Raw genomic sequence first — 15,203 nt, forward strand, 5'->3', positions numbered from 1 at the left:
ACAGGCTGGACTTGAACCCGGGCCACTGCGACAACAGCCTTGTACATGGGGCGCCTGCTCTACCACTAAGCCACCGACGCCCCTTATCATGATATTTTTGTGTGGTAATATCATATCATCACACAGGGACAAGTGTAGATTTTTTTATTATATAAATGATTAACATTAAAAATACAAATGAAACTTTAGGAAGCCTACTAGAATAATATAATCAATTGCTTTTTTCAGTCCACAAGATACATTTACGATGCTGCAAAAAAAAAAAAAAAATGGCTGAAGTGAGATGAACAGACTGAAAACTTCATCTTATTAGATAAAACCTAAGTCTTCCTTTGGGGACATAAATCCCAATATATCAAATATATTTTATCGCAATACACAACACATTGCAACATATTTAAAAATGCAATAATATTGTATCGCGATAATATCGTATCGTGTATCGTCTGTTGATTCCCACCCCTATTAAACATGTAGTTTAAAACAGATTCAAGCAATTGCTACCACATTTCTGCCACATTATATACCAAACTTTCACTGTTGGATATGGCTAACTGCTGGTGCTAACAGTGTTGATACTATAAGTGGACATGATTTCTGTGAATGAATAAATTGGGAAACCTTTATTCTTACCTTGTTTTCAAGATATTCAAAAACTGCAGAATTTCTGAAAACTGTATCAATCTTAGTGCTCTCAGAAATCTTAAGCCTGTGAGAGAAAAACAAGACAAAGACAAAGAAAGAGAGAGATTAGCACAGACGGCCATACGCAGCAACTGATGGTAATCTCACATTTGATGCATATTCACACATTTATCCATAAATTGGGTGCTTTCTTAAATATCTGTACAGTGGTACCCAAGGGTGTAGGTTTTGATTCAACATTCTGGGGGACACATATTAACTGAGAGGTCTGGAGGTCCTCCCCCGACATACATACACTTAATTTCAAGCATTCTGATACACCACTGTGTGCCTTTTATGTATCAGTTTATGGTGGTACTCCCTGCCATCTAACACCTGCTTTCTTGGTTGTTATTTCTATGAGCTGCATTCCAGCACTCTGTCAAAATAAAATAAAAGTCCTCTTGGCAGGGACAAATGCACATTTTCTAAATATTGAGGTGGACATGTCCCCTGCATTGCCCTCAAAATCTACAAATATAAGTATGGCCGCTATGAAGACGGACAACATGTACGAGCAGTCAGATAGTACAGTCCAAATGTTTTTCCTCTACATCACTTCAGCACAGCACCACATGATGAAAAATTTAGTCTGCAAGACACGAGAAGATGATACAAAAAAACTAGACACTTTATTCTAGATGATGTGTTGGAATTATTTATGCATTCAAACAAGTTAGGAGGAACATCATGTGGCCTACTTTACATGAGCCTCAGTCTGCATCCAAGAGCAGCTCGCTCAGGGATTATGGAACAATGCGACACCTGCTTCATTGTCTTTTTTACATAACACGACTGATCCCACGGAACGTGTGTGTGCTAGTGTGTGTCGGCTTATGTGGCAAGAATGTATATGAATTCCTATTGGGATGATCTCTACAGTTTACTTCCTGTAAGTATAAGACAGTGGCCATATGCTTGTCATCAAACATGCTTCAAAGGACTCTAATGGAGAAACAACTTCTAAATAAATGCAACTCTCCAGATGATACATGTCTGATACGCTGCCTTACCCCAGTTGGAGAGGATGCGCAAACAGGACCACACTGAATGATACAGCCCTGTCTGTTTTTCCTTTTCCTCCCTTCCATGATGGCCTTGCCTCACCCTGTACCCATTCTGAAAAAGATCGCCACAGGACTTCTTTCGCCTCCGCGTCTCTCGGAGGATCTCCGAATTAGCATCACTCTGAGTACGCCGATACACGAGCAGCTTAGGAGGAATCATTGTTTCAGGCTAAATACCGTCCAAGGAATTCCTTTTTCTTCTTGCCAAGACAGGAATTAAAAATCACTGAACCAAAAATATTTAGGCCCCAGTATTTCAAAAGCACCTCCAGAAAATGACAAGATAATTCCTGAGACGTCTCTTCTCTGTAAAAAGCTAATCCTCCTTGATATAGCACCACCAACGTCAAAAGTTCCTTGTGATGATAACTCCTCTGAATACTGTGAAATCAATGGTCACTGCTGCAGACATAGACAGACGAGCTCAAACAGACAGCTGGAACTGTATTGTTTGTTTAATCATATCAGCCTTGACAGGGACTGTGTCTCTGTGAGCAAAATGTCAGACGTAATATGGGCGTTTTCTTTTTTTCATTTTTTGTTACAGTGCCTTTAATCCTCACAACCCAAACAGATTTACCTTTCCCATGTCCCTTTTAGTGCTCCACAGTTAACCCTTTTGAAGCTTTGTCTCCATCAACACACAGCTGTGTTGAACCTATTTCCTAAAAAAACAAAAAAAATCTGAACCCTGCCGGGGATTAGCAGAGATGAAGATAAAAATGGAAAAAAAAAAGCAGAAAGAAAAGCAATAATCCTGACTTAAAATGAGTGTCCTGATTCCATGGGGAGAAGGTCAAACAACTCTACAACAATTTGCTGCTGGTGACAGGTATTGTGACTGTTACAGTAAAATCAGATCCTGTCTGACATGGACGAACATCTGTCGAATTAGGGATCCACTCTTAACATAAGAACTCAAGGTTAGGAAGTTAACATAACTTCCATATTTTTTACCAAAGTAAAACCTCTTCGTTTTATCATTAGTATTTTTGTTACTTGTTTACAATGTACATAGACTGGTTACACTAGTAGCACAATATTACTAAGCAGCAGCTGAGAAGTGTAAAGGTAAAGGCATCAGTACACTTCTCGTGTGCCGCATCTGAATCCCTTCCCTCGCACTTTGAAAACTTTTGTTAACTTTAATCAATCAAGCAATTGCATTGCACTTCATACAATCCCACTAGCCTGTAAATCCAGACTCAAATCTAGAAAGATTTTGAGTCTGGCCCTCACCAATACACTCTTCCTACCCAAGGGGTGGCACTAGCTGAGGCATTTCAAATGCCGCCACACGCAATTGGATAGCACGATAGCCAATCAGAGCAAAAAACAAGATGACGTATTCATTGCACTAAGCCTCATTTGTTTGCTGACCAGTGGAGCTAACTGATATATTATGCTTTTGCTGTATCCCGTCAGCAAAACAGCAAAAACGTCCTTCCTGTAAGCGAAGGCTTCTAAGGCAGTCTTCTGTTCCTCTCTCAAGGAAAAAGATAAGTGTAGTTGGCTTAGCGTTTCTTCCAAAGCTGAAGTGAATGGACGCGGTCCTTCAGCAGCTGCCATCTTGGCTGTTTACTTTTCGACTCCTACAGTGCAGTCCAGTCGTCATCATGTTACGCCCGCCCAGAGCCCGCCTCTCGATTGGCGATTCAGCGGGCTCTCCTCGTCGGGGCCAGATTCCAGTGCAATGCAAATTCGAATTTGCTAGGGGCGGGGCATCTGGATTTCCAGGTTAACAATCACACACAACTTCATCCAAAAAAAATTTCCTAACTTTTATTCATAAAACTAAGTAAACTGAGATGCCTTAAATGCCTTTGAGGAAATCTTTAGCAAGAAACAGTCTCTCACGTCTTTTTTTGTTCATTTAAAGCATACCCCATCCTTGAGGTCAAACCTATTTGTTCATACAAGTCAGTAAAATGACTCTGCTATGACATGTAGAGTAGGCCAATGGAGTTGTATAGTTATAGTCCATGGTCGAAACCCACAAATTTACCCAAATAGTGTACTTAAATACAACTTTGAAGTACTTGTGACAAAGAATTTTTACAATGTACTGTAACACTAGTACTCTTACTAAGAGGACCAGTGCGTATGAGTTTGGGGGATCTATCGCAGAAATTGAGTGTATTAATTATGTTATTATTTGTGTATAATCCCCCCTAAACTAAAAAACGTTGTGTTTTTGTTAGCTTAGAATAACACTTCATATCCACACAGGGAGACAGAACATTTTTTCACATAAATTTTAAGATGTGTGGTTGAGATCAAAATGAAGGCAGAGATCAGAGAGCAAGGGCACCGGAAGTAAGATGGTAGGAAGGTGAGAAGAGACCATTGCCCCTACACTTTACGCCCCTGGCATACATTCATTTTAAGACCCGGATCAATGTATCGCAGGTGGAGTGATCCCATCACATATGGTCCCATGTGCTCTAGGTGCAATCTGCAACCTCACCACTAGATGCCACTAAATCCTACACACTGGTCCTTTAAGTAGGAGAAGCCCCTCTTTCACCACTGGTTACAACAGAGTGAAACAAACTGATTATAGTACATTAAAGCAGATATGTACAGTATGTCTGTGTATTAAGTCAAATTGTGGAAACGCTGTTCAGGTATTATTCAATTTAAGGAAACGTATGTAGATCAAGTGTACGTAGATCATCAATGTCTATGTCGTTTTGAGAAGGGGGCAGGTGCAGTAATCTACAGCAAGAATTGTTTCTTCTTCCTGCTTCATTTCAGTCATAGAATATGTGTGCTTCATAGATTGGCATGGATATTTTGTGTGACTTTTGAGTTCAAAGTATTTGCGGAATAAGCAAACAAAACCCAACATTAAATAGTGGGGTAACATCAAAAACTGCTTTTCAAACCTGGCATTTTGAGCACAAATATTAGACACTACCAAAATGCAGAGTGATGCCGTAATGGAGGCTGCCGGGGCCTGCATTTTTCTCAATTAGTGGGGAGCATCTGTGTTTGTGTTATACTGTACATCTGTGTATGTGTGTGTGTGTGTGTGTGTGTGTGTGTGTGTGTGTGTGTCACATAAACAACACTTTGTGGGACAAATATCTTTTCACATCATCACATCTGAAGACTCATCTCCCAACTGGGGATAAAAAAAAAAAAAAATCTGGTGCCACAACATTAACCACCATAAGTGAACACAATGTCCTCACAAGTATAGCAGTACAAGCCTGTGTGTGTGTTTGCGTGTGCATGTGTTGCGAAAACTCTCAATGAAATTCTGCTCCCTTGAACACGTGCTCATGTATGAGAAAATCTCTTTCCCACGCATGCCAAAGCCTCTTGCACACACAAGTGTCAGCTGGCCAGATGCTCATTCAAAAAGGTTTTACTGGCCTGTGCCCACTCTTACTTCATTGAGGCTTTGCGAGCCAGAGCACGGCCTCTCTGTCACATGTTCTGGCAGAGCAGCCTACTGGGACCTTTTATCAATCAGCAGTCTGGGATGGTTCATCTGGGATAAAACTGACAGTCAAGGCAGCCAGGATTAGATTATACGATGCTACGCAGCACTAAACACACACATGCAGTGCCAGTGTGGCAGTGGTTCTTACTGAACATCTGAGCTGGATAGCACATGGACATTAACGTATACATTTAACACATTTTTGCTGTCTTATATCTCAACCTATTGCCTGTGCAGTAATACAAACAAGCACGTGAGGAGCCTGGCTACAGCAAAGAGGCTTAAACTTCCCACAAATTAGTTTCCCTCCCTTGAATGTACACGGAGGCTTCCTGCCAGCAAATGAGGGGGCATATAAGGCAGATGCACTCATGCCCATGTCAGGTAGTGTAAGCCTCTTTCAGCAAGAAAACACAGGGATCAACAAGCAGTATACTAAAGCACCACTAGGAGGCAGTAGCAGGTTAGAATCCAAGACCTGCCTGAGGGCCACTGGAGTGCTGTACATTCTCAAAGCCAGTGCAGCTTAACAACATTTTGGCTGCTACCATAAATTCAGGAAACAATACACATCAATCACTTTAGATTGTTAAATAGTATTTCAAAGAATGTATGATGCCTCTTGTTGTCAAAAATATTTCTATTCTGAAACTGATCCAAACCAACGTTGCAGGTCCCTGTGGTTGAGCAGGAAAGCGTAAAGTTAGCAGGGAGCGAGAGTCGGGGCTCAGTAGCCACATGAGCTACTAGCATCTTTCAAACAGCCATATGCTAATCCCACACTGCTAGGAGTCTCTTGAGACCAATGCTGACTTCGAGTAGTTAAAGGAGATTAATTCCTTTTTCCAAGGAAGAGCTCTGCATGCCCTCTTACATTAGCCACACATCGTTCTCCTCCTCTTAATCAATGTCCAATTTGCAGAGGCAGAGAGAGCATAACTTGAAATACATACAGTATATACTTCCTCAGAGTGCAGAGTAGGCGGATGCACCACCACACAGCACAGGGCAGAACCCCTATTAGCGGTCTTTTTTTATTATACACCTCCACCGGATCTCCAGCAGTCTTCTCATGCAGGACCACAGCTGAAAGAGTGAAGCGAAAGGTATGGTAATTATGATGTATTACAGCGGCTGCGGTGTGTATTCCCCAGCAGTGAATGGAAAGAAAAGAAGAACTAATCCGTTGGGAATTAGGCGCACAATACACGTTCTTAACAACCACCCTTGCTTCCTCTAACAAAGCCTGTTAAGGGACAGTTCACTTAGCTAAATGGAAGTAGCAGCAACTATGGATTAGTCGATCGATTATCAGGAAAACCATTATGGTCCTGTCAAGCATGAAGACATATATGGGGGGCAATAGTCTTGAGGGAGGTGGCAATGTCATTTATTATCAGTGAATATCAAAGGTTAGCATTTGAGAGCAGATGAGGAATGAGGCACAACATCTTAACTACCTCTTCTCTGAGACTCTTACACAGATTAATTGTGCTTATTTTCCTGTCACAACATGGCACTGTATGTCCTCATTTCCATATTAATACAGGATGGAAGCAGATAATCATGATTCCTGTCCTAACTCCTCAGAGCCTGAATATTAACAGACACTTTCAGCACCCCATTAGTATTCTGGAAGCTTTCACCAGCCTGTTAAGGTACATCATATCCCACTGCACATCTACACACTGTTAATTTTATAACCAAGGCTTTGCAACACTGTCTGCAGCCTCAAACACACGGACGAGCACACCACCAGTAAACATAGACTCGAGCCATGCCAGTGGGAGTTGTGTTACTATAATGCGCTGGGGTTATATATGTCCAACACTGCAAAAATAAACATGCCTAATGTTTGACGGAGATGCCACCTGATATGTCATCCTTGCCAAAAACTAAAAAAATCCCAAAGATTTTTTCCTTTTCAAAATAAGAGTAATGAAAAAAATGCATATTAATAGCTTGGGAATCTGGGGCATCTCTCAAAAACAATAAATTCACACTCTTAGCTGCTGTTTACACCAACAACTCACACCGCATCTGTAAAGTATATTTAAAGTGTCATTGCTTTCTGCATCAACCCGAGAGGCGGGATATCTAACGATCACAGGTAATTATTCACTGCAGAATGTCAAGCAGCAGCCAGACCACCATTTCACAGTCTTTCATCATCCTCATCAAGGCCCTAACACCAACGGCTTTCTGGGGATGAGATGAGGACACCTTACATCATGAATACCAGAAACCAGATTACTTGACTCGGCCATATCTAATTCATTACGCAGCTTGTTCCCTGTGAAATTCATGGGCCACAGTGAGCCTCTTAAGAAAACTTCATCACCTCAGAGATTAGACTTTCACAGTTTTATATGACTTAGATTCAGTGATTCCAGTGGACGTGTAAAAACAAGATCATACAGTGCAGGATAGAAGGCAGATCTTTCACATTTCTTAATCTCTGACAGTACAGATGTGGGGGCAATAGTCAAGATTTACTACAACTTGGGTGTAATGATGTTTTAGCCATCATTTCTATCAGGTAACCATTGTTACTGTAAACAAAGAATCTATATATCCATCGATGTCGTATTTTTGTCCGAGCAGCTCCAAGTAGCAAATCCTTACATCTGACCAGCTAAAACCAGTTAATATATGTCATTTTTGCTTGAAAAACACTGAAAAGATTAATCAGTAAGATGATTGATTATCTGCACCCGTTATCACTCGATTCAATGGGCGTTATCAGTGCTTATCAGCTTCACTGATATGGGTTAGAATAAGCCTGCTGCACCTCCTAGTACTAGAAGGCTGTTATCAGGAGCCGTTTCAGTGGGTTTGACTTTCAATTGTAAATTAGGAGATTAGTTATATTGAGTAACATAGGCTATATTAGTTATATTAAATTTAGGAGCGAAGTGCCTAAGCGCTAAAGCATGGTTAGGTTTACAAAAAAAATCATGATGGTTCGGGTGACGTGACGTGATGTGACGTGACGTGACGTGACGTGACGTGACGTGACGTGACGTGACGTGACGTGACACAAACCCTGGCTTTTGGGGTTAAAGTCCCTTGTTTCTTTGATACATCCACTACCCCAACCACCTCTCTTTGCAGACTTCCTCGCCCTTTATACTAAATTTACCTCACCTGACTTTCTCCTTTGCCCCCATCATAAATATTATGGCAATAACAGGTCACTGCCTAACAATAAACAGGACCATTTAACGAGCTGAAAACAGGCTTCTGAAACTACTAACTGGTGCAACAGGCCCCTTCTAACACTATCTATGGGTCTGATAACCACTGGTAACCATTCAGTGAAGTAATAACATTCGAAGCGACTGTTTTCTTTGCAGTCTCTAATTCTGAAATGTCTTCCATGATTGGCCAAGACGAAACATGATTTTCCTATCAATGTATCTGAATATGTAAGATGTCTTTTTAAAGGAAATGTCTATCTCTGTGTCAGTATTTAGCTTTAAAGGTCTAAATCATTTATCAAACATAAGTTTTTCTGCCTTGAGTACCCCGACTCCTTTGACTATATTTTATATAATAGCCTCACATTTCAATGTCATGCTTAAATAAACATTGGATTAGTATTCAGCTGAGGTGTACATGAAGCATAGTAACAATGTATAGAATTGTATATAGTTTTAAAGTGGAGTGTCAGTGCACCCGAAAAAGAAAGAAGTCTTTTCACTGCAGTGTAATTTAGGCCACAATACTCTGAACGCACTGAGAAAAGTAGGTCGTTATGTAATGCAGGTTAGGGTGTTTTCCAGTCTGCTCATGCAAGAGTGTGTGTGTATGTGTGTGTATGGGGATAACACATGCGTTTGCCTGTGCTTTTTGTGTGTGTGTGTGTGTGTGTGTGTGTGTGAGTGTGAATGAGCCCATTAGATGGCAGTTATGGACCGCTGTGAGGTATTCCAGGTGCAACGCCTGAACACGGCAATTACCAATGAGTCTGAAGCACAGACACACAAGCACGCACACACACACACAGATAACCACAGCCCGATTCTGAGTCACTCTCACTCCCATTAGCCCATCCACTCTGCTGTGTCTGTGTTCCCTGAAACATCAGAGGAACCCAGCCCTGTCACTTTCAATGATGAGGGAAAGTTGACTGCAGCCCAGAGCACGAGGGCCTCGGAGACACACTCCAAGTAATGGGGAGACAGAAGGGGGACTGGGAGGCAGAGAGAGAGATGGGGAGTGATAAAAGGAGGGGTGACATGTGAAGAGAGAGGGCAAAAAAAAAAAGAAATGGAAAAAGAGGAGCGGTGGGATGGAAGGCGCTGAGGGAAAAATAAGTGAAAAATGGTGAAAGAAAGCAAGAAAAGATGAGGCGAGTGAGGACCAAAGAATGGATTTATTAAATCGAGTGTCAAAGCGAGATAGAAAGAAACAGCTGAGAGGGACAGGCAGACTTACCGAGCCAGCTTCTGTTCAAGTAGACAGAAACAAACACGGGAGGAACAGTAAAGAAGTCGACCACTGAGTTGACCTCCAGCCAGAACCACAGTTTATCATTGGCTGCTATAAACTGTGAAAAGAAACAGAAATAACAATCAAATTCTAATTTTGTACAAACTCCACCTCCCCACCTTGGTCCACCATTCAAACTACATGCAGTGTCTTTTTTTTTGGCATCGCTGACATACTGTATAGAATGACAAAAGCTTCACCCCACTTGCTGAGTCATGTGAATGGTTGGTGGTGTAAGCAGCTTATGAATTTATTTATTCATTCATTCAGGATGGCAGGCTTGCGTTTGCACCACTGGAATGCTGTTCTGGCATGACAGCCATGCTAGCAACATTATTACAACAGTGTCAGTTTAAACTAAAGGCATGCTGTGTGAGTACACCTAGGTGACCAAGGTGGCATCCAGTTAGTTTGTTGTCCTGTAAAAATGCTAAAGATTTTAATGTATGCAAAATGATAACCATGTGTGTATTGTTTATGCCAGGGTGTGCAGTATATGGGTGTCTGAGTGAGTGTGTGTATGTGTAGTCATCCACGTGCCAACTTACCCGCAAGCCAAAATAAAGGAGGAAGAAAACGTTGAATGCCATATCGATCTGTAACGTGAAATCTTTGTAGAAGTTCTGGCAGGATTCTATAGGACTGGAGAACAGAGAGAGAGAGAGAGAGAGAGAGAGAGAGAGAGAAAGAGACAGAAAACATGGTTAAACACTAATAAACTAAGACTGTGGAGATTGATCTTTCATGTCTTTTGTATCATGAACACACAGGTGGCAGATACTGGGGACCTTCCCATATTTCCATGGCAGGAATGTCATTTTTTAAGCTTTCATGTTGCTTTGTTTGTTTACAGTTGGTATATGAGCTTTGCATATTTGTATGACTAAATAATATGGGTGAAATCACACAGCTCAGTCACCAGGAGAAAATTTTGATATTGTACGTATCTGCAAACCGTGAATATTTTCCACTTGCACTTTTCATATTTATCATATCAATTCAATTAAATAGAATTTTATTTATCCCGAAGGAAATTCTTGTGCCAAAGATTGCTTCAAAGTACAATAACCACAAATTTATCAATTCACAACCAGTACCAACCAGACAACCAGTGGGTTCCCCTAATCAGGGTCACTCACTGGGCCCAGTTTTAGAACAACAGAGTATTAAATATCTGGCAAGATGTACAAATATATATAAAAAAGTACTTTAATAAGACGACAAGGAACTCTAGCAGGCTGCCGCCCAGGATGGCCCTGGAAATGCTGTTTTTATGTTTCTAAAGCTAGTCACTGCTGTGTTTCCATTAGCTTTTTAGACACCAAACATGGGTGTTTTTTGAGACTCATTGCTGTTTCCAGCTGCTTTTTGGTCCTCAAACGTGGGTGTTTGTTAGTGCCCCATGGCTGTTTTTCGAACGGCTATTTAAGACCCACGGACGTGGGTGCTTTTTAAGCATCCTAATGCTGTTTGTCCAGCGGGGATAGTGGTTGCTTTTTCTGAGACATTCCTGCATTTCCTTTTTTTTTTCTTTTTTTTTTTGTAATTTTCCTTTTATTTAAATTTTTTTTTTTTTTTTAAAGAGAAATCTTTTTTTGTAACTGACAAAACAACATCATGCACACAAATAAATAGACAAATAATAATAGAAAAAAACAGATGTGCAGACAAGTAAACAATTAAAAACTACCGCTTTAACTAAACTAACAAACAAAAACAACACAAAATAAATAAATAAAGTTAATAATAGTAATCAAAAGAAAGGACCCTAAGATCCAAGTGTAGCAGGTCACCAGGGTTAGTCACTATAGTGCTGGGCGGTATGATTGAACAACTGCATCACAGCATATCTTGGGATTCTGGCAGTATCACAGTACATCACGGCACCTCTTTCAGTATCAAGTTTGGGCATTTTTCATTGAATTGCCCATTGAATGCATCACTTCTAGGGGCTCACAGCATGACAGTACACATAGAGTTCACCATTCAGGACATTAACAATAGTACACTGTTTCATTCAGTACTATACAACTTTAATTTGAAGTGTGTTCTATATGGCTTAATAAGTGCAATCCATCCTTTCCAATGTTTTTCAGATAAAGCTGTCTTAAGTCTCCGTTCAAAGGTTATTTTTTCCATAATATAAATGTCCTGCATCACATTAAACCAGTCAATTAAAGTGGGAAATTCTTGATTTAACCATTTTTATTCTGAAAATAACTGCTGCTTTTCCAACGGGGATTGTCCCCCCCAAACTAAGTATTTATAGCCACAACATGATCTTTTCCAAACCATAACCAAGTTGTTGTTCCTAAACCTAACCACACCATAACCACAATGTTAAAATGTTAAGTTCCTATGTATCCACGACACACTAATGTACAAATGTAACATATCCCTGGTTTACAGAAACATACCATGCCAACCTTTTTTCTAGCAATTAGAATAAATTATAACACAATATTTTCTTTACATTGATCTGTCACAATGTGCTTAATGTATGCAAATTGAACTTTATTCCACTGCTGTGCATTACATCAGAGAGAAATCTGCATATATATAACACATAAACTTCGATATCTCATGTTGTTACTTGGTTTATTTAGCCAACAGAAATTTGGCAAAACAATAACAAGACATGTTCACATCATCACAACACACTTCCGCCAAAAGATAGTGATTTATCATGCACCTCGTCATATCAGAATCATCATAAATTTGTGCTGTAACTTGCCTTTTTTCTCTTCTGTCATGCATATATGACCTGTTCCTGATCACCTTTTCTCAGTTCAGCTAACAGGACTGATAAGAAACCATTCTCTGGTAACATCAGCCAGCTCGAAGCTGTCAAGGTCAAACGGTGCTGACAAATGGTGCTTCACATTTAAACTGACTGAACTGAATCCTTGCCAGCGATATATATTTACATTCCCTGAGAAAACCTCTGTGAATGTAAATTAGTTTAATCAAAATATGGGATTAAAAACACGATTAATAACCAATTAGTGATTTGCCTTTGAGTTTCACTGACACCCTGTGATTCCTCCTCCGAGCCCTAGGGGGTAACAGACCAAGATAAAAGAGCCACTGTAGCTGTGGAGTCAACCACATATAGATTAAACAGCTGAAAATAAACTGAAACTGGTGATTGCTTTGATGTGACAATACATTCAGCATGCATAAATGATTCAGCATCTGTCAAACACAAATATTCCAACAGATATTCCCTCATATGACACAGACTGCACACAAAGAAAGACACTGCGGAGCTCTCTCCTCTTAACCGAGCGAGCTGGCTGCTGCTTAAAAGAAAAAACAGGCAGATGATGATGAATGAGTCGTGATCTGTCTGGTCTGTCACGTAATCCATCTTCATGTTTACCTTGTGATGATTAACCATTAGCAAGTGGGTGCTCTCAACAAAAGCAATAACAGGCTGTGTGCACACCCCATTCTTCATTCGGTCATGGGCCTATAGCATTTTGCTCCTATGTAATGAGGTAATCCCACTGTGGGAGAAACATGAATATGCATTATGGTTTGGCTGGCTATAGGCGACCTTTGGGAATGTATAGACTGGAAAGGGAACACACACAAGGCCTTTACAAGAGTACACACTTACAAGTCCCATATGTTTAAATTCAAACGTAATAGTATGTATGCACAGAGCCCACAGAGGCACAGCGTGAGATCCAGAGTAGAGTTTCCTGCACGATAAGAACCTCCAGAGGTGAAGAGGCTTAATCATCTTCCAGTTAACATCAAACATTTTATCTCATGACGATACATTATAATGGATGACTGAGTACAGACATGCCAGAGAGGACGTATTGCTCCAAGAGGATGATCCAACTTCTAATTCGTGAGTGTGTGGTCTGTCTCGAGCATATCCTAAGGACTGATGTGATCTTTAAGATGATGTAAAACCCTGGCTCATGTCCAAGATGATTAGAGTGAGTCTAGTTTGTGCAGCAATTGTCTAAAAATAATATATATATTTTTTGTTTGAGAGGCATTTTCTCATACTGAGCCATCAGAGTTCGGACAGGGGTTGATTTGCTTCTGACCCCTCGAAGGAGATTTCATTGATCTGGCCTAAAAACTCAATTATTAACTCACCGCCGGCATCTCCACGTGATTCCTTAGGCATCAAACTAAACAAGGGCGTAAAAACCAACCTGTCATGAATCATAAATACAATATAACATAGGTGGATTGTAAGACAGTGGGCCCCTGGGCACAAATATGAAAAAGGCCACACAACCTCTCCTACACAGCAGCAGGACACACAGACTTTGTGGTGGTTTTGGGTCTATTTGTTGTTGCTTTGCATCCTTTTGTAGTTGTTGTCTCGCATCTTTTTCGGTTGTTTTGCCTGTTTTTGTAATTATTTTGTGTCTCTTTGTAGCTTTAGCATCTCTTTGTGGTCTTTTTGAGTCTCTTCCTGATCGGTACGTGTTAATTTGAGTGACATTTCGCAGGTGAAGGCCAGCGTGGCCCCTGACACTTTGGACCTCTGCCCGGTAAGCCCGTTCAGTAATCCATCCATGCAGCCAAACCCTGCACATAATATTCCTCACATCCATCTACACACAGCACACTGGAGCCCATGTGACCTCACTCCCAAAACGGATCTGAAACCACAACCTTAGCTAACCTTAAAGACCTTTGTGCAAGGGAATGCACACACATTTATTCTAATACAAATACACTGACAAGCACTTCTGAGCACACACACAGATGGTGCACACTGAAGACACCATTTGGAGTGGTCACTGTGGGATTTCCCCTCAGGCCCAGCTCTGGCCTAATTCTGTATAACCGCTCATCTACAGTCACGTGAGCCAAAGCATTCTCAATAACACAGAGAGAGCATGGCGGCACACAGCAGGGGCTGAGTGGTACATTGAATTTGTCTTGATTTGGCAATATAAGGCAGCACAAAAGCTACACTCTGAGAGCTTTAATGAAGTCATTTTTCTGATCATTATTTAAAAGTAAAATGCATTATCAACCAGTGAGAACCTATGGTTTCTCTCTTTAAGCTCAGACGCACAATAATGAAGAGTTCATCAGTACACAGTGGGAGAGGTTCACACAGTCTATTATTGCTGAGCTGCTGAATATGTTTCACTAAATTGCAGTGGGAACTAAAAAGCAAAGATATAAGAATTAATAAGTTGCTGTAAATATTGCAAGTCAAACTGTTTGATTGCACATCTTTAAAGATAAATACTTCTTTAACACAGCTCTGCATACAGAGCAGAAAATAGATGGAGCAAAGAAAAAAAGCAAATAGACAGAATTAGATGTGCTGCATGAGTAGAGCTGTGACTCACCACCTATACACACACAGCTTAATAGTGAGCCATCCGTTCTCTGCTAACATCAAAGCAATATTTCCAAATAATCTTTAATCTTATCTAAACAAATATATAATTGTAGTGACAGTGTGTACTGTGAAGGGTGTGACTTGTAGTGACAAACCCACAGTTTGTTGCTAGAGA

General features: G+C 40.6%; 1 protein-coding gene across 18 annotated transcripts in view; it reads right to left on the reverse strand.

Annotated features, from left to right (window-relative positions):
• kcnma1a (potassium large conductance calcium-activated channel, subfamily M, alpha member 1a) overlaps positions 1-15,203 on the reverse strand; it is a 188,575-nt gene that overhangs the window by 69,480 nt on the left and 103,892 nt on the right. For all 18 annotated transcript variants that reach the window (XM_049599796.1, XM_049599792.1, XM_049599788.1 and 15 more), the window contains exons 4-6: positions 10,245-10,338; positions 9,643-9,754; positions 634-709 (exon numbers count right to left, since the gene is read on the reverse strand). In XM_049599796.1, the coding sequence (XP_049455753.1) occupies positions 634-709; positions 9,643-9,754; positions 10,245-10,338 (282 nt within the window). The remainder of the gene's footprint in view (positions 1-633; positions 710-9,642; positions 9,755-10,244; positions 10,339-15,203) is intronic.

This window comes from Epinephelus fuscoguttatus, linkage group LG16 (genome assembly GCF_011397635.1).
Source record: "Epinephelus fuscoguttatus linkage group LG16, E.fuscoguttatus.final_Chr_v1".
Lineage (NCBI taxonomy): Eukaryota > Metazoa > Chordata > Actinopteri > Perciformes > Serranidae > Epinephelus > Epinephelus fuscoguttatus.